This window comes from Amphibalanus amphitrite, unplaced genomic scaffold, assembly GCF_019059575.1.
Source record: "Amphibalanus amphitrite isolate SeventyFive unplaced genomic scaffold, NRLGWU_Aamphi_draft 000840F_arrow, whole genome shotgun sequence".
NCBI classification, from domain to species: Eukaryota; Metazoa; Arthropoda; class Thecostraca; order Balanomorpha; family Balanidae; genus Amphibalanus; species Amphibalanus amphitrite.
The window spans coordinates 161,732-189,391 of NW_024882334.1; the positions used below are offsets into that span (position 1 = coordinate 161,732).

General features: G+C 48.4%; 2 protein-coding genes across 3 annotated transcripts in view; both read right to left on the reverse strand.

Annotated features, from left to right (window-relative positions):
* Positions 1-51: 51 nt before the first annotated feature.
* On the reverse strand, positions 52-3,633 carry LOC122366933 (40S ribosomal protein S18-like). The gene is made up of 3 exons (XM_043339603.1): positions 3,398-3,633; positions 1,084-1,269; positions 52-353 (listed from the first exon to the last, which is right to left on the reverse strand). The coding sequence occupies exons 1-3, from the start codon at positions 3,398-3,400 to the stop codon at positions 84-86; spliced, it is 459 nt and encodes a 152-aa protein (XP_043195538.1). The 5' UTR covers positions 3,401-3,633; the 3' UTR covers positions 52-83.
* Positions 3,634-3,871: 238 nt separating this feature from the next.
* Positions 3,872-27,660, reverse strand: part of LOC122366930 (uncharacterized protein C1orf131-like) — a 44,026-nt gene continuing 20,237 nt past the window's right edge. The window contains exons 1-3 of one of the 2 annotated variants that reach the window (XM_043339602.1): positions 6,605-6,903; positions 5,290-5,909; positions 3,872-4,323 (exon numbers count right to left, since the gene is read on the reverse strand). In XM_043339602.1, the coding sequence (XP_043195537.1) occupies positions 5,401-5,909; positions 6,605-6,626 (531 nt within the window). In that variant the 5' untranslated portion in view covers positions 6,627-6,903 and the 3' untranslated portion in view covers positions 3,872-4,323; positions 5,290-5,400. Of the gene's footprint in view, positions 4,324-5,289; positions 5,910-6,604; positions 6,904-27,660 lie in introns of those variants that run through there. The other variant, XM_043339601.1, reaches the window with a different exon arrangement.

A 27,660-nucleotide genomic window follows, 5' to 3' on the forward strand; every position in this document is an offset into this window, starting at 1 on the left:
CCACCTACTTCCCCTCTCCATCTCCCCCACTCTCCCCACCAACACAGACACTCTGTCGCGCACGCGGGCCGTGTATTTCCACCCTACTTCTTCTTGCTGACACCAACGGTGCGGCCGCGGCGGCCGGTCGTCTTGGTGTGCTGTCCGCGCACGCGCAGACCGTAATAATGACGCAGACCGCGGTGCGCGTGGATCTTCTTCAGCCGCTCGAGGTCGTCACGCAGCTTGGAGTCGAGCTGGGTGGAAAGCAGCTGGGAGAACTTGCCGTCCGTGTGGTCCTTCTGCCTGTTGAGGAACCAGTCGGGCACCTTGTACTGGCGCGGGTTGGACATGATGGTCACCAGCTTCTCGACCTGAGGCGAGAGACGGTGGGCACGTCAGTCGGGTCAGTTCGCAGTACAGATATCCAGGAGGGGGCGGGGCGAATGATCGATAACGAAGACAAACCCACACTCGTAGGCAGTCGATGAAATACAACAGGAATGAGGAGGGCAGCTACAGCAGCGATTTATTAACTAACATAGCATAGTTCACACACGTTTTGGCATATTCCATTCGGCTGATTATTTTCCCAGCAAGTTTATATTATAAACCTGGATTATAGTTTATATCATAAACCTCGCCAGTGATCACGGCACAAGGAAGCATGAGGCGTGAAATCGAATAGACGGTTAAAGATATCTTCAGCAAGATATACGAAAAGGGAAGTCCCTCTAAATTCTCTCCTCCCCACAGCAGAAACGGCGGGCGATACAGTTCCAAGAAACGTTCATTAGCTAAGATTACACTAAGTTCAAAATGATGATCGACATTGCAAGGTATTTTATCATCAGATATCAGTTCTCAAATCTCAACTGAACTGAACCCTTCAGGTTCAGACTGCAACAACACATTTCATGTTTGACAAGTTACAGGAGAAGGGTTTGGTCAAAGCCAGCTTCACTTGCTCAATTACTTTGCGTTATTCAAGAAAAGCTAACCGACCCTTTTTAAATGCTCCCCATTGAACGAGAACACGGCGGACCGCTCCCTCGGACGATCACCGCCGATCGCCGTCGAGTGATCGCCGTCGCCGCGTCTTACCTCCTCTTCGGACAGCTCTCCGGCACGCTTGTTGAGGTCGATGTCGGCCTTCTTGATGATGATGTTGGCGTAGCGACGACCAACACCCTTGACGGCAGTCAGGGCGTACATCACCTTGGTGTTGCCGTCAATGTTGGCGTTCATAATACGCAGAATGTGCTGGAACTCGGGCGAAATGACGAGCGACTGCGGGGGAGGAGAGCAACTGTCAGCAATTGGCAAAAAGAAAATATCGTGCATTCTACTGATAACTGAATGGCATTACTAGAACAGCCAAGTTAGTGTTTTCCTAAGTCATTCTTAGCATGGGATGAATTTTGTTGCAAAATGGGCAGCATCCCCCCCCCCACACACACACACAAACTTGAGCTTTCATAAACCACAGTATCTGCTTTCCAGTTCAAACAATGCATATTGGGGCAAGGAGAAAGGATGCTATTACTGAAGGGTGAGAATTGTGTTCCTTTCCATGCTTCCCGTGCCCTGATTGTGAATTTAAAATGGTGCTTATTAGCTATTTCTGCACCAAATATTGTGATCATCCCAAGAGGCAAGAGAGGACACCCAACCCAACCCAATCTGACTAAACTCCACCTTGCCTTTTGCTAGGGGTAGAAGTGTTTGGTAGGAATAAGCTGTAGGATAAGGAAAAGTTGTTTAGGCCAGGTTTGGTAGGCTCAGCTCAGATTGGGTTAAATCAGGTGATCCCACCTAAATGAGTTGCCTATATTCATGTCTGCTGCACTAACAAGCGTTGTTTTCAGTTTCAGAGGATGGAAAACAAGGACAAGGGATAGCAGTGGTAGCAGATCATCCAGAAGGTCCATAGAATGAATCATCTTATCCTGAATCAAAACTTCAGGATAGCTTTAGACATGCATCAAAGTAAGGCATACACTCATGGAATATCATTCCTTGAAGTAACTATACCAATTTCCCCAAATAAGTTTTTTCCTACAGTTTGACTTTTGTGCTTAAAATGATAAATGAAAAAGGAATTTTAAAAATACTTTCATACAAAAACAACCATTTTCTACCTTAGGTGGAGGCTTAGGTAGCAGTGTTTGCAGAGGAGGCTTATTAGGTGTTGCCCAATCAATAATCATAGTCCTCATAGATCAAACTTCAAACCAACGGCAGGCTGATTAGTTGATGTTGGCCTCTGCCAGAGGTAGCTGCCTTTTTGGCATAATTCTACCATAAGGCACCACATTTGTGTGTAAGGTACTTATTTTGGTCAAGATTAAGGCTAAGGTTATGGTTAGGTTAATGAGCTTGGAGTAGACCAGAGGGGTGTTCACGGGCACCGCACACTGCTGCGTGCGGTGTGTGCGGTGCATCCAGCAGGCGTGGGGGTAGGGGATGGGTAGGCGGTTCTGACGTCACGGCTGCGTGCGGTGGACGGTCCGCTGTGGCCAGTCCCGACCGGCCACAGCGATCGCCGTGTGCGGTGTGCGGTGACGGAAGGCTGACGTAGGGACGCAGTGGGCGGAGCTTCAAGGCTGTGTGCGGTCCGACCGCTCACAGGGCCCGTGAACAGGGTCCAGGGCTCTACTTAAGCTACTGGTTTTGAGAAATTAAGATATTGGCACAGGGTGATTGTTGCCATTGGGTCATAAAAGCTCCTGATTTCTGCTAGTCTCTGCTTTAACCATAAAACTGCTATTTCACTTCAAAACCCTATGTAAAGTGATATATTTTCTTTAAAAAAAAACTCAAGCCATTTTAGAACAACACAGGGCATAAATGTCTTTGAAGATAGCAAAACACATGCAACACTGCTAAAGAGTCCACAAAAGAGTAAAGCATCTATAATATTGCTTGAAAATATTACTTTAGAAGTGATTATAAGCACACATTCTAAAAAAAACAGCCTAAATAGCACAGCAATTTCCACAAGATCTTGTTGGCGGAAGGGGTTCTTAGGGGTAAAAAATAACTACAGCGTGATGCAGATTTTCATTTTGCTTAGGGTGTTGCATTCCCGCGCACAGCATGACGCTGTTAGGCTGAGTTGCTGTATCGGTGCATCGTTGTACAAGAAGTAGAACAGGAGACACCCGGTTGGGAATGGAATTGCTGGCCTTTTATTGCAGCCATTCATATGAAAAGCATACCTTACTAAAATTTTCTGCAAAACATATATTGATATGCCAAGATTGGGGAAGATTTGAAGATTCATGGGAGTGGTCAGCCATCCAGTATTCCTACAATAAGGGTTGCTGACTTGTGAAACAGCACCTGGCTGATTAAAAAAATATTCAATCATCGTTGAACGAGTCGTGATATCAAAAATAAAATAGAAATTACGTACCATGGCTGCTGTTTACGGGTACGAACCACCGGAAAAGGACGACGCAGCGTTGCCGTCTGTGAATAATATTGTTTGTAATACCTCTCCTAAAACACTGCAATATTGGCAAACTGCTAAGCACATTGATTCTTGCAAGCCCCAAGGCTATAGGCAAACGGAGGCAAATATGCAGGCAAACCCTTGGTGCCAGCCTGCTAGCAAACATGACAAGCTGCAACGAATGCAGTGCATTCTTGGGTGCGAATTGCGAAACTTTACATACCTATTCTCCGGGTGGCAAGAGGGTAAAACACTGCATCTCTAAAGAAAAGTGGGATCTTGCTTCTGACGTAGTGCCATTCAAGCTGACAGAGACGGAGGTGAGAAAAAAGGCCTTGCGTGGCCTTCTTTTCCCGTTTTAGTGGCTGGTTGCACGTCAACAATTTGCTAGATACATCATTCATGAGTCGAGCGCTCCCCTAAAAACGGCACGGCGAGATCCACCCTTTTTCAACCGATCTGTATTAATCATAATTGCAACTGCAAATGGTGCTGTAGGGCATGCACACCATGAAGACAATGCTGTGTTATCGCCAGACAATGTTTGTTCAATTCCAAGCTGCTTAGCATATGTCTCGTTTCTTTTATTTCACATACTTATCGACTCCACGCCTAGTTGTCAACGACATAGACTTAGACAAACAGCAGGCACTGTTTACAAACACAACGTGCGACATATGTGTAATACCCAGAAGCACAAGCAGCACAACAACGGAGTGGCGGAGCGGAGAGGAGTTCAATAACAAATTTTGAATATCGCAGTATCAAATGCTCTTAAAACCGGAAAATATGAAATGCTGATAGCTGTCTATCACACGTGCGCTAATGAATCGCCAAGAAATATATTCCGCACACGTAAAGTCACGACAGCACATCAGTTTTCATCAGGGATGCGGAGCCGGAGCCGGAGTCGGAGCCGGAGCCGCCGGAGCCGGCATATTTTGCCCGGAGCCGGAGCCGGAGCCGGAGCCGTGAAACAATATAGCCTGGAGCCGGAGCCGGAGCCGGAGCCGCCAAAAAAGGGGGCGACTCCGGCTCCTTTTTATTTTTTGAAGAGGAAAAAAATAATTGACCTATGTAGTTCGGTTTGACAGTATAAGGCAGTAAAACATATGGTAAGTACGTCATGGGCCATCAAGTGAATGAAAAAAGCCGAATATCCCCAGCATCCCACAGTACGCAATCAACTTCCTGTCTGCTCCCCCCCCCCACGTCTACTGCATCCCCAGAACATGAGGACCGGTCATCAGGTGACGGCCATTGTTTTGAAGCCAGTGCAGTGGACTGCGACTCCCAGCACCGTCTCTTCCCCCCCACCCCCCCCCCCACCCCCAATGCAGCCGAGATGGGTGTCAGCTTAGATGGTTCAGTGAACTCCGATTCGTGGCGACTGCGTTTCCAATGTCCTTTCCAATGCTTTCTAGTCCTTTGTTCTGCCAGTTCTCTCCGAGGTGCGTTTGCGCGGGGACGCGGTGAGCCGGTCATGGCATAGAGTAACGCGGCCGTATAGTCATAACATTTCGCCACGTGCTTATATACCCTGTTCGCTGATTGCATGTGCTGTTGAGAAAAATAGCCTTAGTTGTTAGTTGTTATGCAAATACAGAAGCTACGTGTACCAATCCAATTTTTCTTCCACCCGTATTTAATTGATTGCATAGGAGATGTACTGAGTCGGAGCCGGAGCCGCCGGAGCCGGACCATTTTACTCGGAGCCGGAGCCGGAGCCGGAGCCGCCATAACATTTCACCCGGAGCCGGAGCCGGAGCCGGAGCCGATTTTTTTCTCCGGAGCCGCAGCCGGAGCCGGAGCCGTCTGAAATTTCCACGGCTCCGCATCCCTGGTTTTCATCATGTCACGACCAGCCACAAAAGGGTATTTTGTGGCTTATCATGGAGCTAGACAGGTGAGTTCATGGAACGCGAATCATGAAGATCACCACATAGTCAATACTTCCGGTAAGGCTAGCTCTTTCGCACACGTCTCGGCAAAATCTGAACACCCTTCTGGAATCGGCCCGGTTGGCCGTCAAACCCTCGAACACGATTCTTATTACGAGGCTTCTTAAACTTTTTAAAGTCCTTGAGTTGGTCCACGTTGGGCAGCGCCAGGCCGCTCTTGCGCAGCGTCTCCCGCTCCTGTTTCTCCGCCACGCGCTTCCTCTTAGCCTCCTCCATCAGCAGGCGGTAGTTGGTGGCCTCGCGCGGCGGCGGCTTGGCGCCCAGACGCACCAGCTTCTGGCGGCGGGCGTCGCGGCGTCGCGCGCGAGACATCCCCTCCAGGCCTAGCTGGAACACCTCGTGACGCGCCGCCTGCATGTCACACTCGGCGGCGGGGGCGGCGGCGTCAGCCTCGGGAGACTTCTTGGCTGTCGTGCTGGAGCTCGCCCGCTCCCTGCTGTAAGAGGTGACTGTGGGCGAAGGGACAGAGTCCCGCACTGCAGCCGCCAGCGTGGTCATCGTATCCACAACAACTGCAACAGAAAACAGGGCAAGGTGAGTGAAATTGGAACTGGGTTCCTAAATGCTTATGGCCCTTTTTGGAATATAGTAACTTGTAGGCTGTGGCTGAGCACTCTGGCATGGCCCTCTTCCACAGTGTCTACTTAAACAAGAGTATTCCTTCCTTCATTTTTCAGGGCAGATCCTGGGGAGGGGCTTTGGGGGCTCAAGCCGCTAGCCGGAAAAATATGCCACCCCGTAAAGCCCTGAATCACAGTGCCACTGCACCATAAACATCCCAATAACTGTAAAAAAAATATAAGAGGAAGGGAGAGAGAGGAAGTTGTCTACAATTTTAACTGAAGACACCAGTCAATCATACATTTTGGTGCCCCAGGTAGGTGGAAAACATGCCGCCCTCATTCCCCAACCATTGGCTTTTGGTGCCTGGTGGCAGAAAGTTCTAGATCTGCCCCTGTCATCTTTAGACTTTAACCTTAATACTTCTAGTATTACTGTCATCAGCTAATCATAAACTATTATATATCAATGCTTCATAAATCATAAAAAACATAAATGCATCATTATTTAGTTAAAAGTGTGCCATGTTTGTACAGCCTCAATGAAGTTACGTGAAGGTCAATAATTTTTGAGGGACTTTAAATAAATTGTATAGGTGGGGCTGAGCAGACCATAAAAATGATAAATTACCTACACATTAACTTACCGGGCTTCTTCTTTTTACCCATTCTCAGATCCACAATCAATGCAACAGTGTGCGGTTCAAGAGGGTCTTCGACAAAAATGATCAAGGCCGTATATACTATATAGAGGAATTATAACGAACGGAAAGGGACGGTATGGCTCAGTAAACTTAAATCAACACAGGAAATGGCCAACAGATCAACCAGAGATCAACAAATTGAAATGGCCTTGGTAATCATAGAAATAAAGACATGGCCCTCATGTCTTTATATCTATGTTGGTAATCAACACGTCTTGGAAATGCTGTTCAATAACTACTACAGCATTAAAGCAGTACTGCTCACGCAGCATTTGACAAAGAAAAAGGATTGTATAAGCAAAGGTTAGCGTCTTTATTACTACACCTATTTTAGAATTATAGTATTTCTGCCGGTTTATAATTTCTTTGGACATGTTTCTGTACAATCAAAGTGTTGAGCTATAGTAACTAATTTGCGATAGCCGTCAAAAGCCGATTATTGAACATTAAAAAGGTAGGTTGGTTGGTATTGGGTTAAGCACCACATCCAGTGGACCAAGGTGCTAACCGGAACTCTCACGCTGTTCCAAGCGGTCAGGTAGGAAACATTAAAAATCACAGGTGATGTACGCTAGATATGTCACTTGTGCGCTGACATCGCTATCATTTAGTTGTGCTGCCAAATGAAGTAAAGCCAAGATTGCTTTACTGTAAAGCCAACACTGAAGAAATTTAGTCATAAAGTAGGTAATATTCGATTTAGGCAGTGCTTTCCGCGATAACTAATTTTCGGACCTGCGATAACGATAAAACGATAAGAAAGGTTCGCGATAACGATAAACGATAAACGATAAAAAAAAATTCAAAAAATTAACAGCGATAGCGATAAAACGATAAAACGCCATAACAAAAATTGTTTTTAACAGTGGTGACGAAACGATACACGATAAAACGATAACGATAATTGTATTAAACACCTCCACTGTGAAAATACGCCAATTGGCAAAATACGTAATGCGTTGTAGGCGCGCCGTAATTATGACAAGTAATTCTTAATCCTATTAATATCGGTATCAGGCTTGTTTGTAGGTAAGTTGTAGCTTGTGTAATGTAGTTTGAAATCTCCAAAATTTAAATATTTTATGATTACGAGCGAGCGAGCGCAGCGAGCGAAGTGAGTCTTTTCAATATAACGGAAAAATCTCAGTATGAGCCAGCGGCGTATTTAGAAAATCGCGAAGGGGGGGGCCAAGGGTTTGGAGGGCGCCACCTCACCCAAAGAGGGCGCCATACGGTCGCGAGATAAAAAATCGCTCAGCGGGGTGTGTGGGGGGGGGGGGGGGGTGGGAGGCGTTTTTTACCATGCCACCAGTTTTTTTTTGCGTAACCTCGTATAGGTCGTGCTGCATTGATTTTGCATCGTGTGTATTCTTTATACTCCAGGTCACAAAAGGTCAAGTGTTCTTGAAATGCTGCGCCGAAGGCGCGCGAAATTTTTGAAAACAACCTTTTCCTCCGCTTTTTAGGCACGCCTTTTATACGATCACCGTTCAAAGCTCCTCTCGCTCTTTTACCAAATTTGAAGGTGTAAAAAATACCTAAGGTTTGGTCGGGCCGCTGCCACACAAACTGTATAGAAAGCTTGGCTCATGGGTGTCGATGTATAAAAGTTTATTGGCGGTGGCATATCTACGCACCAGATCACCGTATCGGATTGATACCGGAGCGCGAGATGCGTAAACATCATCCAAATTACATCAGACCAGCCTTCATAGCCTTCTCACAGATGCATACAGTGTACCCACATAACCAGTTTCAATCACCGAAACTTCAGATGCCTGCTGTTGCGGCCGAACCTGTTGACAATACTTAATCGTAATCCATATAGATGCCATGATGCACGTAAAGTAGGATCAATCCGTTAAGACCAAAGACGTGTTTTATGCATCGTAGAGCGTAGATAGTTTTGGTAGGTATAGGTACTTCATTCATTGTGCTGAATGCACGTTCATTTGTGGCAGTTTTCACAGGCAAGACATCAACTATGTGCAATAGAACGACTAAGTTGAAAAACATGCCAAAGGAGTAAATAAATGATAAGAGGGCAGCGATCAACGGATGTTGCCAATAGGTAGAAGGGCTGCGATCCACAGGAGGGCGCTAATAGGTAGGAGAGCCCCGATCAACATCCCGAGTTTCGATAGTAGGGCACCGATAGGTAGGAAGTTGGCGAGCAGCAGGAGGGCGCCAATGGATAGAAGGGCAGCGATCAACAGGAGGGCACCAATAGGTAGGAGGGCCCCGATCAACAATCAACAGGAGGGCGCCACCAGGTAAGAGGGTGGCGAGGAACAGGAGAGCACCAATAGGAGGGTGGCGATCAACAAGAGGTCGCCAATAGGTGGGAGGGCGGTCATCAACTGGGAGTCGTTAATGAGCGGAAGGGTGACGATTAAAATGGGGGTGGCAATGGTGAGGAGGACGCCTTTGCTCAAGAGGATGACACGAACAGGAGGGCGTCTGTGCGGAGGGCGCTGGTCAACAGGAAGGTACCAGTGGATAGGAGGGCGGTGATCAACAGGAGGGTGCCAGTGGTTAGGAGGGCGGCGATCAACACGAGGGCGCCAATAAGAGAAGGGCCCCGATTAACATTCAACAGGAAGGACTAGGGAACCAATAGGTAGGAGGGCGGCACTGAACAATAGGGTGCCAAAAAGGAGAAAGGCGGCCTTGAAAATTTCACATGAGGGCGCAATAGGTAGGAGAGCGCCAATAATTATGAGGACGCCGATCAGCAGAAGGGCGGCAATATGTAGCAGGGTGGCGACCTACAGGAGGGCGCCTTCGGGTGAGAGGGCGCTTATTTACGGGACAGCGGCTTACATAGGCGACCACCGTTACGCTTAGAGAGCTACAGCCTACAAATGTGGTTGGAGGGCGCCCGAGGGAGCCCTCCAACCGTATTTGGAGGGCGTATTTGGAATGGGCGTCCTCCGAAGGCGCCCTCCATCCGTATTTTCCCTGTAAACACATTCGCGATTGGAGGGCGCCCTCCAGTCGCGATTGTTTTTCGATTCGATTATATCACAATTGCATTTGCGATTGGAGGGCGCCTTCGGCGCCCTCCAATCGCAAAGGGCGCCTTCGGCGCCCAAGGGGGGGGGCCATGGCCCAGTGGCCCCCCCCCTGCCTACGCCCCTGGTATGAGCGGCCCGGCCCGGCCCGGCCCGGCCTGTAACGCTTTTGAGAGGCTTATATCTCAGCAACCGCTGGACCGATTGGCCTGCGGTCTTTTTTGTTGGGTAGCCCCATCCCTTCTACCCCGTAATTGACTACTTTTGATACATCTCAGTGACCGTCGTGGCACGTGCCACGTGAAAAGTCAAGGGTGTTCAAGCTGTTTTGCAAAAGTAGTGATTTTGAGAGGCTTATATCTCAGCAGCCGCTTGGGCGATTGACTTGCGGTAATTTTTGTAGGGTAGCAGCATCCCTTCTACCCAAAATAGGATACTCTCGATGTATGTGGGTCACCCCCCGTGCACGTGCAAAATACAACAATAAGAGGTGCCAAATTTGTTCCCATTTCAGTAACTCGGTAATTACTGGGGCGATTTCGCTGAAACTTGACGTCTGTCAAGACAGCCTCAGATTCAGATTCACTTTCAGAATCACATTCGGACCCCCTTAGATTTTCATAAAAACTGGTCCATAGGTACAGTTTTGGACGCTGATTCCAATGGTGAAGTCTGTTTTTCGCCACATATTATACTTTGGCCCCTAGAGGCATTCAAAGTTTTTTGGGGCGAAGGGGGACCCCCTTAGATTTTCATAAAAACTGGTCCATGTGTACAGTTTTGGACGCTGATTCCAACGGTGAAGTCTGTTTTTCGCCACATATTATACTTTGGCCCCTAGAGGCATTCAAAGTTTTTTGGGAGAAGGGGGACCCCCTTGGATTTTCATAAAAACTGGTCCATGTGTACAGTTTTGGACGCTGATTCCAATGGTGAAGTCTGTTTTTCGCCACATATTATACTTTGGCCCCTAAAGGCATTCAAAGTTTTTTGGGGCGAAGGGGGACCCCCTTAGATTTTCATAAAAACTGGTCCATGGGTACAGTTTTGGACGCTGATTCCAATGGTGAGGTCTGTTTTTCGCCACATATTATACTTTGGCCCCTAGAGACATTTAAAGTTTTTTTTGGGGCGAAGGGGGACCCCCTTAGATTTTCATGAAAACTGGTCCATGTGTACAGTTTTGGACGCTGATTCCAACGGTGAAGTCTGTTTTTCGCCACATATTATACTTTGGCCCCTAGAGGCATTCAAAGTTTTTTTGGGGGAAGGGGGACCCCCTTAGATTTTCATAAAAACTGGTCCATGTGTACAGTTTTGGACGCTGATTCCCATGGTGAAGTCTGTTTTTCGCCACATATTATACTTTGGCCCCTAGGGCATTCAGATTCACTTTCAGAATCACATTCGGACCCCCTTAGATTTTCATAAAAACTGGTCCATGTGTACAGTTTTGGACGCTGATTCCCATGGTGAAGTCTGTTTTTCGCCACATATTATACTTTGGCCCCTAGGGCATTCAGATTCACTTTCAGAATCACATTCGGACCCCCTTAGATTTTCATAAAAACTGGTCCATGGGTACAGTTTTGCACGCTGATTCCAATGGTGAAGTCTGTTTTTCGCCACATATTATACTTTTGCCCCTAGAGGCATTCAAAGTTTTTTTTGGGAGAAGGGGGACCCCTTAGATTTTCATAAAAACTGGTCTATGTGTACAGTTTTGGACGCTGATTCCAACGGTGAAGTCTGTTTTTCGCCACATATTATACTTTGGCCCCTAGAGGCATTCAAAGTTTTTTGGGAGAAGGGGGACCCCCTTGGATTTTCATAAAAACTGGTCCATGTGTACAGTTTTGGACGCTGATTCCAATGGTGAAGTCTTTTTTTCGCCACATATTATACTTTGGCCCCTAGAGGCATTCAAAGTTTTTTGGGGCGAAGGGGGACCCCCTTAGATTTTCATAAAAACTGGTCCATGGGTACAGTTTTGGACGCTGATTCCAATGGTGAAGTCTGTTTTTCGCCACATATTATACTTTGGCCCCTAGAGACATTTAAAGTTTTTTGGGGGCGAAGGGGGACCCCCTTAGATTTTCATGAAAACTGGTCCATGTGTACAGTTTTGGACGCTGATTCTAACGGTGAAGTCTGTTTTTCGCCACATATTATACTTTGGCCCCTAGAGGCATTCAAAGTTTTTTTGGGGGAAGGGGGACCCCCTTAGATTTTCATAAAAACTGGTCCATGTGTACAGTTTTGGACGCTGATTCCCATGGTGAAGTCTGTTTTTCGCCACATATTATACTTTGGCCCCTAGGGCATTCAGATTCACTTTCAGAATCACATTCGGACCCCCTTAGATTTTCATAAAAACTGGTCCATGGGTGCAGTTTTGGACGCTGATTCCAATGGTGAAGTCTGTTTTTCGCCACATATTATACTTTTGCCCCTAGAAACATTCAAAGTTTTTTTTCGGGGCGAAGGGGGACCCCTTAGATTTTCATAAAAACTGGTCTATGTGTACAGTTTTGGACGCTGATTCCAACGGTGAAGTCTGTTTTTCGCCACATATTATACTTTGGCCCCTAGAGGCATTCAAAAATTTTTGGGAGAAGGGGGACCCCCTTGGATTTTCATAAAAACTGGTCCATGTGTACAGTTTTGGACGCTGATTCCAATGGTGAAGTCTGTTTTTCGCCACATATTATACTTTGGCCCCTAGAGGCATTCAAAGTTTTTTGGGGCGAAGGGGCGAAGGGGGACCCCCTTAGATTTTCATAAAAACTGGTCCATGTGTACAGTTTTGGACGCTGATTCCCATGGTGAAGTCTGTTTTTCGCCACATATTATACTTTGGCCCCTAAAGGCATTCAAAGTTTTTTGGGGCGAAGGGGGACCCCCTTAGATTTTCATAAAAACTGGTCCATGGGTACAGTTTTGGACGCTGATTCCAATGGTGAGGTCTGTTTTTCGCCACATATTATACTTTGGCCCCTAGAGACATTTAAAGTTTTTTGGGGCGAAGGGGGACCCCCTTAGATTTTCATGAAAACTGGTCCATGTGTACAGTTTTGGACGCTGATTCCAACGGTGAAGTCTGTTTTTCGCCACATATTATACTTTGGCCCCTAGAGGCATTCAAAGTTGTTTTGGGGGAAGGGGGACCCCCTTAGATTTTCATAAAAACTGGTCCATGTGTACAGTTTTGGACGCTGATTCCCATGGTGAAGTCTGTTTTTCGCCACATATTATACTTTGGCCCCTAGGGCATTCAGATTCACTTTCAGAATCACATTCGGACCCCCTTAGATTTTCTTAAAAACTGGTCCATGGGTACAGTTTTGGACGCTGATTCCAATGGTGAAGTTTGTTTTTCGCCACATATTATACTTTTGCCCCTAGAGGCATTCAAAGTTTTTTTGGGGCGAAGGGGGACCCCTTAGATTTTCATAAAAACTGGTCTATGTGTACAGTTTTGGACGCTGATTCCAACGGTGAAGTCTGTTTTTCGCCACATATTATACTTTGGCCCCTAGAGGCATTCAAAGTTTTTTGGGAGAAGGGGGACCCCCTTGGATTTTCATAAAAACTAGTCCATGTGTACAGTTTTGGACGCTGATTCCAATGGTGAAGTCTGTTTTTCGCCACATATTATACTTTGGCCCCTAGAGGCATTCAAAGTTTTTTGGGGCGAAGGGGGACCCCCTTAGATTTTCATAAAAACTGGTCCATGTGTACAGTTTTGGACGCTGATTCCCATGGTGAAGTCTGTTTTTCGCCACATATTATACTTTGGCCCCTAGGGCATTCAGATTCACTTTCAGAATCACATTCGGACCCCCTTAGATTTTCATAAAAACTAGTCCATGGGTCCAGTTTTGGACGCTGATTCCAATGGTGAAGTCTGTTTTTCGCCACATATTATACTTTTGGCCCTAGAGGCATTCAAAGTTTTTTTTTTGGGCGAAGGGGGACCCCTTAGATTTTCATAAAAACTGGTCTATGTGTACAGTTTTGGACGCTGATTCCAACGGTGAAGTCTGTTTTTCGCCACATATTATACTTTGGCCCCTAGAGGCATTCAAAGTTTTTTGGGAGAAGGGGACCCCCTTGGATTTTCATAAAAACTGGTCCATGTGTACAGTTTTGAACGCTGATTCCAATGGTGAAGTCTGTTTTTCGCCACATATTATACTTTGGCCCCTAGAGGCATTCAAAGTTTTTTGGGGCGAAGGGGGACCCCCTTAGATTTTCATAAAAACTGGTCCATGGGAACAGTTTTGGACGCTGATTCCAATGGTGAGGTCTGTTTTTCGCCACATATTATACTTTGGCCCCTAGAGACATTTAAAGTTTTTTGGGGGCGAAGGGGGACCCCCTTAGATTTTCATGAAAACTGGTCCATGTGTACAGTTTTGGACGCTGATTCCAACGGTGAAGTCTGTTTTTCGCCACATATTATACTTTGCCCCTAGAGGCATTCAAAGTTTTTTTTTTGGGGGAAGGGGGACCCCCTTAGATTTTCATAAAAACTGGTCCATGTGTAGGGGAAAGTGGGTGTATTGCGCCCTCCTAACCAATTGCGCCCACCAACATTCCCACGGATTCAATGGCATGTTTTGAATTTTGTGTTCGAAAACATTATTTTCCCCACTGGATAGTTCCTTTTATGGCCCAAGCTCCCCGTTGAAGCCAATCAGCAAGGCTCATTACGCCATCAAAGATGTTACAGCGTTTTCTTAGCTTTTTTGCAGTGTTTTGAACCGTTGGCTATAAAAATGTGTGATATTTGTGTGATTTTCAGAGTGATATTTAGAAAGAAAATCCCTTTTTTCATTATATTTCACTAAAACAGTTAATTTCCTTCAACATCTTTATGATAACTTCCACGCTTTTATTAAAAAGTACCTCAATTTTAATTGCGCCCATGGCAATTGCGCCAGGGGGGCGCAAATAGAATAATGGTGTAGCTATTGTATATCACGACAGCATGAATGCATCATTAACTGATTGCAATAAAGAAGGAGTTTAATATCAGGCAGGGGAGCAACCCGCTGTCGTCAGTCCGCAAATTATTTCTCTCGTCAAACTTATAATGCAGCTGCCATTTAGGCTACGAACTTGTGTAATTGACAAAATACGACATTTTCAACATGGACTCAGGCGTGAGAGGTGACAGCTATGATAAAAAAGTAAAAACTGATGTCATAAAACTGTCGAAACAATAAAAATCATTAATTTTGAGAGAGACGGTTGGAAATATAACCGTATAGGCGCATACGTTCACATATATCTAGTCGGTTACAGTAAACGTTTTCGTTGCACTTTTACAAGCGTACGAACACATGTAGGGGAAGGTGGGGTAAGACGGACCAGCTAAGGTTTAAGGCCGCATATCTTGCTACACTGCTCTCGTAATTCATATTATTTATAGTTTTCGGAATGCTCAATCCTTCCTCTGTTGATATGTGTAAAGACTAAATTTCAAATTAAAGACATCTAGGTGGTGGATGCTCTTAAAGAGGGACATGTCAAAAACTCAGACAAGAAAAAACGCGGGGTAAGACGGACCACCCAGCAGTGCCTGCTATCCGTTCATGTGTGTTACACTTCTGCTCTGTACTCTTGTAAGAAAAAGTAACCAGAATGGTAAAATAACAAAATGAGCCTTTATTCTTTACTCATGTGTGATGGAAGTGCAGCTAAAACCTGGGAACATGTGTGTTGATTGTCGTTTGGCATGAATGCATGCTAACTGAGCACTTGCATGCATGGCTCACATGCAACAAAGACTCCTTCCTGAAAAATTAGCTTACTTAAACTTGTGTCAATGTTTTGGAAAAGAACTTTCCATATGCAGGGTACAATGGACCACCACAGGGTAAGGTGGACCACAGTGGTCCGTCTTGCCCCAAATCTAAATTCTGTCATTATCATGACGTATATGTCAAACAGCCCAACATTGGAAAACCTTGCCTTTCCTAAAGTGTGACTATAACTAAGTTTATAACTTTGTTCTTCACAGTTAAGTGCAAAATAGAAACTAATCATGCAAGAAAGGCGCCGTAATTGAATCACCCGTAGACCTCTTATATTAGATCGGTTTGACGAAAAACAACATTTTTCTCAATAACTCAAAAGCTATGCATCTTAGCAGCATGACCTCAAGGTGGCCATTGTTACGAAGGAAAACAAACATAGTGAGTGCATAAAACAGTAGATACCAGCAGCGGTTCAGCCGGGAGGACTGGTGGTCCGTCTTGCCCCGCTGGGCCGTCTTACCCCACCTTCCCCTAAAGTTATCTACCTGGGCAAAAAAAAAAAACATCGCGATTTACACCTACATGTATTATTTAACCAGCGTGAATAACATTATGAATATTAAAGTAAGCCGCACGTTAGGCGGCACGGGCGGACATCGATAGCAGCGCCTCTATCGGTCACTAGGGAAAGCTGGGCTGTAGGCGACGATATACCGGCTGAGTTGTCACACGTTGCATAGGTTTATAGCCATCCGTCTTGTGAAAAAGTTGAACTTTTGCCTTTAATATTTCTACAGGCAATTTTAGAAGTGTCTTCACATGGATTACAAAACCGTTTAGAAAATTGTATTTACTTCAAGCCTTCCCTATTGTTCTTGATGATGCGGGAACTATTTATAATTAGTGTTTCTAGCTTAGTAAAAGAACATACTGTGCAAACGATGAAAAAAGCATAAATGGAAGATTTTAAATGCAATTTTCTCTAACAATTAATGGTAAATTCTTTACATATCAAGGAAAAGGTGCATGCTAACTGATAATTTAAAGTTCTTGGGGCCAGTTGTTTTCTTCTTTTCTTACGTCGCCCCAATGGCCGCGAATACACTTGTGATAACGCCTATCGAATGACATTAGACTGCCGGGGTGTATGCATTCCGTCTCATTCGCTTAGCCATGTTAAAGTATAGGGCGCAATTGGGTTCTAATTGCGCCATCCCCCTGGCGCAATTTACAGCAGTTGTTGGCAAATGCGCCCTTTTACATTTTTCTGAAAAAGCAGCTGTCAGAAGCAAACGAAACATTCTTAATTGATCGGGAGGCTCTTAAATCGTAGCCAATGAGTTCCTCTTTGAAATGGTCACCAATGCATGCTTATATCTCCAGCGGTTTTCTTACAATTAGCGTTTTTCCTTAAGGTGGCGCAATTCACCCTCCTTCCCCTACAGTTTTGGACGCTGATTCCCATGGTGAAGTCTGTTTTTCGCCACATATTATACTTTGGCCCCTAGGGCATTCAGATTCACTTTCAGAATCACATTCGGACCCCCTTAGATTTTCATAAAAACTAATCCATGGGTACAGTTTTGGACGCTGATTCCAATGGTGAAGTCTGTTTTTCGCCACATATTATACTTTGGCCCCTAGAGACATTTAAGTTTTTTTGGGGGCGAAGGGGGACCCCTTAGATTTTCATAAAAAACTGGTCTATGTGTACAGTTTTGGACGCTGATTCCAACGGTGAAGTCTGTTTTTCGCCACATATTATACTTTGGCCCCTAGAGGCATTCAAAGTTTTTTGGGAGAAGGGGGACCCCCTTGGATTTTCATAAAAACTGGTCCATGTGTACAGTTTTGGACGCTGATTCCAATGGTGAAGTTTGTTTTTCGCCACATATTATACTTTGGCCCCTAGAGACATTCAAAGTTTTTTGGGGCGAAGGGGGACCCCCTTAGATTTTCATAAAAACTGGTCCATGGGTACAGTTTTGGACGCTGATTCCAATGGTGAAGTCTGTTTTTCGCCACATATTATACTTTGGCCCCTAGAGACATTTAAAGTTTTTTGGGGGCTGTTGTGATGCGTGCTACTGAGGCACGAACTCTGCCGGCGCAGTCAGCTGACAGCTGTTGCCAACCGCCGCGGCGCCGGCCGGCGCCTGATGTTAGGCTGTGCCGCCGGGCAGCTTCCGGCGTCTTTGAGTAATGAGTATTGTTGAGCAGTCGTCAGCCGGACTCAATACAGTTCGCATCGGGAGTGCGCGTGTGCGTCTGGGGCGGCGGAATCGCGACGATAATTAATTTGCTATCGAACCATTATTAACCCGCGAGTTGCTGGGGGGGGGGCGTTAAACGCCCCCACTTTTTTCGCCGGGCCATAGCATAAAAACGGCGCGCCGCAGGCGCGCCAAATTTTGGGTACCTGTAGGGAATTGATTGAAGTTTATTGTGACAAAGTTTCAAAAAAATCGGTCGAAAATTTTTTGAGATATCGAGGTTTTAGTGACGTCATGATTTCTGAGTTTTCGACCAAAAACGGCATATGTTCAAAAAATCATATAAAATCACAGAATAGACATATAGACATGCCGTAAACGCCATTAGACTGCCAATACCATGGAGAATCAAATGGCTATCTTCGATTATTGATTATCGTTCGGCATTTTCCAAAATCTTGAACTGAATCTTGGCAATTTCTCGTGACTACTTCACGACCATGATACATGAATTTCTTAAATTGAACTTTTTTAGCCAAACACGTACACATATGATAAAATGAATGTCACCATCGTGTTCTACGCCCCAAATTACCCATAAAACATGTGTCACAGGCTGCGAATATCAGTTTTGATTTCCGGGGATATGTGCCTGCCCGGTTGACCTGACCTTGACCCTGACCTATGCTTGACTGACCCCTGCATGGAGCGACACTCTTGTAGGCCTTATATGATGGATTGTGCACCGTTTTGACAGAGTTTATGACGAGAGGCGCCCATTGCGAAGTCCTGAAGTCCATGCTACTGAAAGCCCGATTTTAGGTGTTTGACCTGACCTTGACCTGACCTGTGACCTCAAAATTCAACTTTAAAGTACTCATCTGAAGCGTCTCGTCGCGTTCTTTCGTTTGCCGCCTCGTGCGTTTCGCTGCGCCTATTGGTTCTCGAGTTATCGGCTGGGGGCGTTTAACGCCCCCCCCCAGCAAACGGTGGGTGGCGAAATACCCCAGCAACTGCCGGGTTAACGTAGACTTAAATGTAAAACCATAACATGGCGCGGTCGGTATAATTTACTTTTTATCATTAAATATAGCATTTTTTTTCGTCGGTTTTCGCGCGCGTTTCTCGCAATGACGGAGGAAGGCAAGCCGGTAGACCTGGGAGCCCTCACCCAACTCCTCGCCCAGCAACTGGAGCTGGCTCAAGAAGTTCAGCGGCAAAGCCAGCAGCGGGAGGAGCGTATGGTGGCCGTAATGGAACGGATATGGGCCGGGCCGGCGGCAGGGGCCGGCGCTGCAGCCGCGGCGGCTACTGCAGCGGCCACCCCAGCCGATACGAACGCAGCCGTCAATCTACCGCCCAGACTGCCGGCATCAGCGACTCCCGCTCCACAGCTGTCGTCATCGGCGTCACTGAAGGAGTTTGAATCCTGGCGACAGAAATTTCACGGCTACAGTCTGCTGACTGGCGTCAACAGGCTAGCCCAGCCCGAGCAGAAGGCAGCCCTACTCGCTCTGCTAGATGACGATTGGACCAGGGTGGTCAGGTACGGCCTGCCGATCCCCGAAGACGCTGATATGAACACCATCATCACGGCGATGCAGACGCATCTGCGCCGCCAGCGTAACGTCATCATTGATCGGAGAGATTTTTACATGCGAGTACAGGAAGCGGGCGAAACAGTGGACGATTTTCTCTGTGGCTTGAAAGAGATTGCTTCGTTCTGTGATTTCTGTCACCACTGCCAGGACAACAGGTTCAGAGATCGAGTCGTTGTCGGCACGCGAGACGAAGAAGCACGCCGCAGAATGTTGGAAGAGCCGGATCTCACGCTTCAAAAGGCAGTGGATATCGCCCGAGCGTCAGAGAATGCCGCCTCCAACAGCTCAGCCATTCGTGAAGCAGCTGGCTCGACCTTGGCGAAGGTCTCTCAGTACCAGCGCAGCCGCGGTCGCCCGAGAGACCGGTCGACAGAGAAGACATGCCCCCGCTGCGGTGGCGAAGCTCACCGTAGCGCCGGCGACTGCAGGGCCGCCAAGAGGACCTGCCGAGCTTGTGGCAAGTTAGGCCACTTCGCGTCCGTCTGCCGCGGTCGCAGCGCCAGTCGCTCGCGCGCTCCGGCGGCGAGCACGGACAGGACCCAGCGGAGGTCCGATGGAGGCAGACGTGTGTCGCTCGTCACAATGAAGGCGCGAGCGGCATCTGCACCTGCCAGACAGACAGTGGACCAGCAGCCCCGAGACTGCATGATCCAAGGCCTGCACACGACGCGTGCTCCGCAGATCCAGATTCTGCTGCATCGGAGTGACGGTCGCAGGCAACAAACGACATGGACGCCAGATACAGGCGCTGAGGTGTCTGTTATCTCTCAGGAGGCAGCGGAGCAGATGGGCATCAACGTCAAGAAGCTGACGCCGCCCTCTGGAAGCCTGTTCGCAGCAGACGGACGAGAACTGCCCTGCCTGGGAGCGTGCCAAGTCGCACTGCAGCTGGGAAGCATCAAGAGGACGATAGCCGTCTCTGTGGTGAAGAAGCTGCACAGCTCGCTGCTGTCGTGGCACGACGCTGTTCGACTGGGAATACTGCACAAGGAGTTCCCACAGCAGATCCGTTCTGCCATCTCAGACGAGGAGGAGACCTCCAGACCAGCTCCAGCGGTCTGCTCCCTGAAGTCCATGCCAGGGAAGAGCAAGATACCCCGCAGAGTGGTCAAACGAGGCTCTGCTCCTGCTCTTGAAGACGCCGGGAAGGCGCAGAAGGTGCACCCGCTGAAGCCGACGTGGGATGCAAGCAAAGGCGTGCCATCGGCTGAAGAACGACGGAAGCACTTCTCAGCGATGAAGGAAGCCTTCCCACGAGTGTTTGACGTCACCTCGAAGTTGCGCAAGATGTCCGGAGGCTCAATGGCCATCGAGTTGACTGAAGATGCCACACCAGTTGCCGTCTCCACAGCTCGCAGTGTACCGTTCTGCTGGCGTGACGACATTCGGCGCCAGCTGGATGAGCTGCTGGAGAGTGACGTGATCGAGCCGGTGGAGCATCCGACCGAGTGGTGCCACCCCATCGTGCCGGTGGCAAAGCGGTCGCCGGACGGCACGGTCTCTGGCTGCCGTCTGACGGTCGACCTCACCAAGCTGAACCGATTCGTCAAGAGGCCAGCGTACCCAGTCAGGTCGCCGCACGACGCTGTGGCCTCGATCGGCAGCGGTGCAAACTTCTACACGAAGCTGGATAGCAAGTCTGGCTACCACCAGATCCCCATCCGCGAGGAGGACCAGGACAAAACGTGCTTCATCACGCCATGGGGCCGTTTCCGCTACAAACGTGCCGTCATGGGTCTGATCTCGTCAGGAGACGAGTACAACCGAAGAGGCGACGCTGCTCTCGGTGACATCCCTCAGACATGCAAAGTCGTAGACGACATTCTGGCGTACGACTCGAGCTACTCAGCTCACCTGGAGCACGTGTGGAACATCCTTCAGAGATGTGACGACCACGGGATGACACTGAATCCAGACAAGTGTTCCTTCGCCGGGAATGAGGTGGAGTTCTGTGGATTCAAGATCGACCAGACAGGCTACACCGCAGACAACAAGAAGGTGCGAGCCATCGCGGAGTTTCCGCAGCCGGCGTGCCTCACGGACCTCAGATCGTTTCTCGGTCTCGTGAACCAGCTGGGTGACTTCTCACCAGACGTCTCGGCCGCCGCCGAGCCTCTGAGACACCTCCTGCGACCGAAGAACGAGTGGGTGTGGACGCCGCTGCACTCCAAAGCCTTCAGTGATGTGAAGAAGGCGCTGGTCTCGCCACCAGTCCTCGACTTCTTTGACCCGCGGCGCCGGACAGTCCTGGAGACCGACGCCGCTCGCCTACGAGGGCTGGGTTTCTGTCTGCGGCAACAGGATGCAGATGGACGATGGAAACTGATCCAGTGTGGGTCTCGTTTCCTGACCGATGTGGAGTCCCGCTACGCCGTCTGCGAGATTGAGATGCTGGCAGTTGCATGGGCTTGTCGGAAGTGCAGCATGTACCTCTCGGGCATGCAGCAGTTCGAGGTGGTCACAGACCACCGACCGCTCGTTCCAGTGCTGAACTCCAAGAGCCTCATCGACATCGACAACCCGCGACTGCAACGGCTACGGCAACGTCTCACGCCGTTCAACTTCGTCGCTGTCTGGCGGCAAGGGAAACTGCACGCGATCCCGGATGCGCTCTCCCGGGCACCGGTGGATACTCCGACTCCAGACGACGAAGAGGCGGAGAAGGAGGAAGCCCACCAGATCGCAAGCCTGATCGCCAGGATCACCACGGCTGATCCGACCGAGGAAGACTCACTGTTCCCGGACGCTACTCTGCAGAGGGTCCGGGCGGCGTCTGAGCGTGATGCAGAGCTCAGCGCCCTCCGAGACGTGGTCTTGGCTGGCTTTCCAGACCACAAGTCCCAGCTGGAGCCGACGCTGCGGCCCTACTGGACAGCTAGAGACCGTCTCACCGTGGACGGCAGCCTGTTGGTATGCGGGCAGCGACTCCTGATTCCTCAGAGTCTGCGTCGGGAGACGCTCGAGCGGCTTCACGCCAGCCATCAAGGTGTGGAGCGCACCAAGCGTCGGGCTAGACAAGTTGTCTACTGGCCCGGGCTTGACCAGGACATCGCTAACCTCGTCGCAGCGTGCAAGTCCTGCCAGATGTATCTTCCGCGCCAGCAAAAGGAGCCGCTAGTCTCCGAGGCGGTACCGACTCGAGTCTTCGAGGCCGTCTCAGCGGACTATTTTTCGTGGGCTGGTAGAACGTATCTCGTATACGTAGACCGCCTCTCTGGATGGCCGTTCGTCTTTCACTGCTCTGGAGAGACGTCGGCGAAGGACCTGGTGTCCAGCCTGAGGGTCGCCTTCGCGGCCACTGGGGCACCCCAGACTCTGCGAACGGACGGAGGGCCGCAGTTCGCAGCCCGTCACACCCGCGACTTCCTGCGACGGTGGGGAGTGACCCACGAGATCTCCACCCCGCATTTTCCTCAGTCAAACGGACATGCGGAATCTGCAGTGAAGGCAGTGAAGAGGCTCGTGCAGAAGGTCAGCGACCGAGGCAACCTGGACAATGACGCGTTCGCGCACGGCCTCTTGGAGCTGCGGAACGCGCCTCGGGCCGATGGCCGCTCCCCTGCCCAGATACTGTACGGCCACCCGCTGCGCTCTACCGTGCCAGCTCACCACCGAGCGTTTGCCGAGGTGTGGCAGCGCGCGGCGGAGGAGTGTGATGAGAGAGCAGCCGCTCTGAAGTCCCAGACCGCAGAGCGCTACGACGCGAGCGCCCGCTCGCTGAGACCTCTGCGCATCGGTCAACAGGTTCTCCTGCAAGATCCGAAGACTGGTTTGTGGGACCGGACAGGTGTCGTCGTAGGCATCGGCAGCCGCCGAGACTACCTCGCTCGCCTGCCAAGCGGCCGCACCTACTGGCGGAATCGACGATACCTCCGCCCGCTGCGGCCGATGGTGACCACGTCACCCGATGGCAGCCGAGACGCCATCACCGAAGACGGCAACAGCGGCCGGGCCAGCGCCCGAACCAGGACCGCCGACAGCGGGACCCCAGCCGCTGACAAAGTTCCCCGCAGCCGCCCTGGCGCAGCGACCCCCGCGCCTGACGCCTCTGTGAGGCGCAGCAAACGACTTCGTCGACAGCCTAAGAGGCTGACTGTGACTTGGTCGGACCCAGTGTATGAGTTTGTGTAGCCATCGTGCGCTGGCACGCGTTGGTGCGTTTGTGTTTGTCGGAGGCACCGTTTTTGTTCTTGAGACGTGTTGTCTCCCCCACGTCTGGGGGGAGGTGTTGTGATGCGTGCTACTGAGGCACGAACTCTGCCGGCGCAGTCAGCTGACAGCTGTTGCCAACCGCCGCGGCGCCGGCCGGCGCCTGATGGTAGGCTGTGCCGCCGGGCAGCTTCCGGCGTCTTTGAGTAATGAGTATTGTTGAGCAGTCGTCAGCCGGACTCAATACAGTTCGCATCGGGAGTGCGCGTGTGCGTCTGGGGCGGCGGAATCGCGACGATAATTAATTTGCTATCGAACCATTATTAACGTAGACTTAAATGTAAAACCATAACAGGGGCGAAGGAGGACCCCCTTAGATTTTCATGAAAACTGGTCCATGTGTACAGTTTTGGACGCTGATTCTAACGGTGAAGTCTGTTTTTCGCCACATATTATACTTTGGCCCCTAGAGGCATTCAAAGTTTTTTTGGGGGAAGGGGGGCCCCCTTAGATTTTCATAAAAACTTGTCCATGTGTACAGTTTTGGACGCTGATTCCCATGGTGAAGTCTGTTTTTCGCCACATATTATACTTTGGCCCCTAGGGCATTCAGATTCACTTTCAGAATCACATTCGGACCCCCTTAGATTTTCATAAAAACTGGTCCATGTGTACAGTTTTGGACGCTGATTCCAACGGTGAAGTCTGTTTTTCGCCACATATTATACTTTGGCCCCTAGAGGCATTCAAAGTTTTTGGGGGGAAGGGGGACCCCCTTAGATTTTCATAAAAACTGGTCCATGTGTACAGTTTTGGACGCTGATTCCAATGGTGATGTCTGTTTTTCGCCACATATTATACTTTGGCCCCTAGAGACATTCAAAGTTTTTTTGGGGTGAGGGGGGACCCCCTTAGATTTTCATAAAAACTGGTCCATGTGTACAGTTTTGGACGCTGATTCCAACGGTTAACCCGCGCCCCGTTGGGCTCTGCCGAGCAACGCGCCCGGTTGGGGGGGGGGGCCATTTTGGCCCCCCCCCTAAGATCTCGAGAACCACGCAACCTAGCGACAAGCGGTAAACGGCGTTGGATAGCCCCAACGGGGAACTACCTTGTGACCCAATTTTATTGACCTAGGTCAAACCGATGACGTCACAGGTCAGGTCAAAGGTCCAATTTTCACCGTTTACAGGCACTTCAAGAAATGCGTTGTAAAATCGAGTAAAATGCATTTCATTGAAAATCATCGATGGGGAAATGTTCTTCAAACACATATTTTGCTATTTGAGGTCACTGATACTAGGTCAGGTCACAGAGGTCAGGTCACGGGGGGGTCACAATATTAAAGTGTCGTGTGATACATGTTTTATGGTCCATTTTACATGACAAATGCGATTATATGGGTCAGGCAGCCTTTGGGGCCAGCTTAGATCACGTTTTGGTCAAGGTCAGGTCAAGGTCAGGTCAAGGTCAGGTCAAATTAGGTCAAATTTCAAAGTTAATATTTTTGCATAAAATGGGTATCGAATCGATGCAGCTCGTCACGGGGAGTTCAATAGTGGTCTTTGTTTTGCCGTACGTGGTCTAGAATTGCTAAAAATTGAGTTCAAAAATTTGACGTCATCATTTTTGAACAGTTTTTTCGCTATAACTTGGCCAAAAAACGAGATATCGATCTGAAATTTGGTATGTATATAGAAGAGCGCTGGGACTATCACATATATTCCGGTTTTTTCGAAATTCGGAAAATTTTTGGATTTTTTCAAAGTTTTTCTAAAAAAATCAATTTTTTGAATTTTTTTTGGTCAAAAACCAAAAATTTTGAAAATCCGAGATAGCAGTTTTGTAGCGCCGCTTTTTGTTTACTAGACCATATAAAGAACTTTGAAATTGCTTGATAACTGTAGATTTGGTGAGCGTTTCAAGATTGCATGTTTTTTGCTCATTTTTGCTCGAACATGACCTCAGTTTGACCTCAATAACTCCTGACCTAAGGTGACCTAAGACTTGAAATTTGGTGTGAAGGTGTCAAATTGATGCCCGGGAAGGTACTGAAAATTTGGCGGCGCTGCGCGCCGCCGTTTTCTTGCTATTCAGGAAAAACCACAGGGGGGGGGCCAAAATGGCCCCCCCCCCAACGGGGCGAGGGTTAAGTCTGTTTTTCGCCACATATTATACTTTGGCCCCTAGAGGCATTCAAAGTTTTTTGGCGGAAGGGGGACCCCCTTAGATTTTTATAAAAACTGGTCCATGTGTACAGTTTTGGACGCTGATTCCAACGGTGAAGTCTGTTTTTCGCCACATATTATACTTTGGCCCCTAGAGGCATTCAAAGTTTTTTTGGGGGAAGGGGGACCCCCTTGGATTTTCATAAAAAACTGGTCCATTGGTACAGTTTTGGACGCTGATTCCAACGGTGAAGTCTGTTTTTCGCCACATATTATACTTTGGCCCCTAGAGGCATTCAAAATTTTTTGGGGCGAAGGGGGACCCCCTTAGATTTTCATAAAAACTGGTCCATGGGTACAGTTTTGGACGCTGATTCCAATGTGATTCTGAAAGTGAATCTGAATGCCCTAGGGGCCAAAGTATAATATGTGGCGAAAAACAGACTTCACCATGGGAATCAGCGTCCAAAACTGTACACATGGACCAGTTTTTATGAAAATCTAAGGGGGTCCCCCTTCCCCAAAAAAACTTTGAATGCCTCTAGGGACCAAAGTATAATATGTGGCGAAAAAACAGACTTCACCGTTGGAATCAGCGTCCAAAACTGTACACATGGACCAGTTTTTATGAAAATCTAAGAGGTCCCCCTTCGCCCCAAAAAAACTTTGAATGTCTCTAGGGGCCAAAGTATAATATGTGGCGAAAAACAGACTTCACCATTGGAATCAGCGTCCAAAACTGTACCCATGGACCAGTTTTTATGAAAATCTAAGGGGATCCCCCTTCGCCCCAAAAAACTTTGAATGCCTCTAGGGGCCAAAGTATAATATGTGGCGAAAAACAGACTTCACCATTGGAATCAGCGTCCAAAACTGTACACATGGACCAGTTTTTATGAAAATCCAAGGGGGTCCCCCTTCCCCCAAAAAACTTTGAATGCCTCTAGGGGCCAAAGTATAATATGTGGCGAAAAACAGACTTCACCGTTGGAATCAGCGTCCAAAACTGTACACATGGACCAGTTTTTATGAAAATCTAAGGGGGTCCCCCTTCGCCCCAAAAAACTTTGAATGCCTCTAGGGGCCAAAGTATAATATGTGGCGAAAAACGGACTTCACCATTGGAATCAGCGTCCAAAACTGTACCTATGGACCAGTTTTTATGAAAATCTACGGGGGTCCGAATGTGATTCTGAAAGTGAATCTGAATCTGAGGCTGTCTTGACAGACGTTGAAACTTGGCATACAGGTAGGCACCCACCAGGCAATGCATTCCCATGTGTTGCAGTTAGGGTGCTACTGCACGTGCGCACGTGCAGGGGGCGTTTCCAGATCTCGAGAACGGCTGGGCCGATTGCGCTCAAATTTGGTACACGGTTGAGGACCAGTTAGTTAGTAGGGTGCTGTGCAAAAGTCATTTTGGACCTCGTTTGCACGTGCGCACGTGCAGAATGCCGCTTCCAGATCTCAGGAACGGCTGGGCCGATAGCGTTCAAATTTGGCACACCACTAGCGACCGGTTAGAAGGGTGCTTTGCGCAAGTCCGTTGGAAGTACCCTCTCACCATTCCGCACGTGCAGGGCTCACTATCTCGCTCGCTCGTTTTTCGCCCAAAAGGCCAGGGGCGCCGCCACCACTACGTACAGTACGTACACTGTACGTAGTGCAATTTTTGACTTGGAAATCCACTACGTACAGTACGTACTGCTCAAAATGTGAAAAATAGTTAATTTATTTTAAAAAAGTTTTTAATTACGTTTTTTTGAAAAGTTTTTTAAATGAAAAAAGTCACCAAACTTCAGCTTGTTTTGACCAGTTTTGACATACCAAAATAACATTTGTCATTTTGAACTGCTAAAAAATAAGCTACGCTCTTGTTGCCATAACAACTAGGAAGCTTGGCGGCTTGGCTCGCTCAACCAGGGCACTAAAGAGTCTAGGGCTCAACTTGGGCTCAACCATGGGAATGAACCGCGCCGAGCAAGCGCCGAGCGTGGTGTAGAGTTTTAGGGCCTTGGTGTAGAGGCCTTTTGTGAGCGATTGGTTGCTCATAATGCTATGGGGCTTGGGTGGTAGCAAGGTCAGCAAG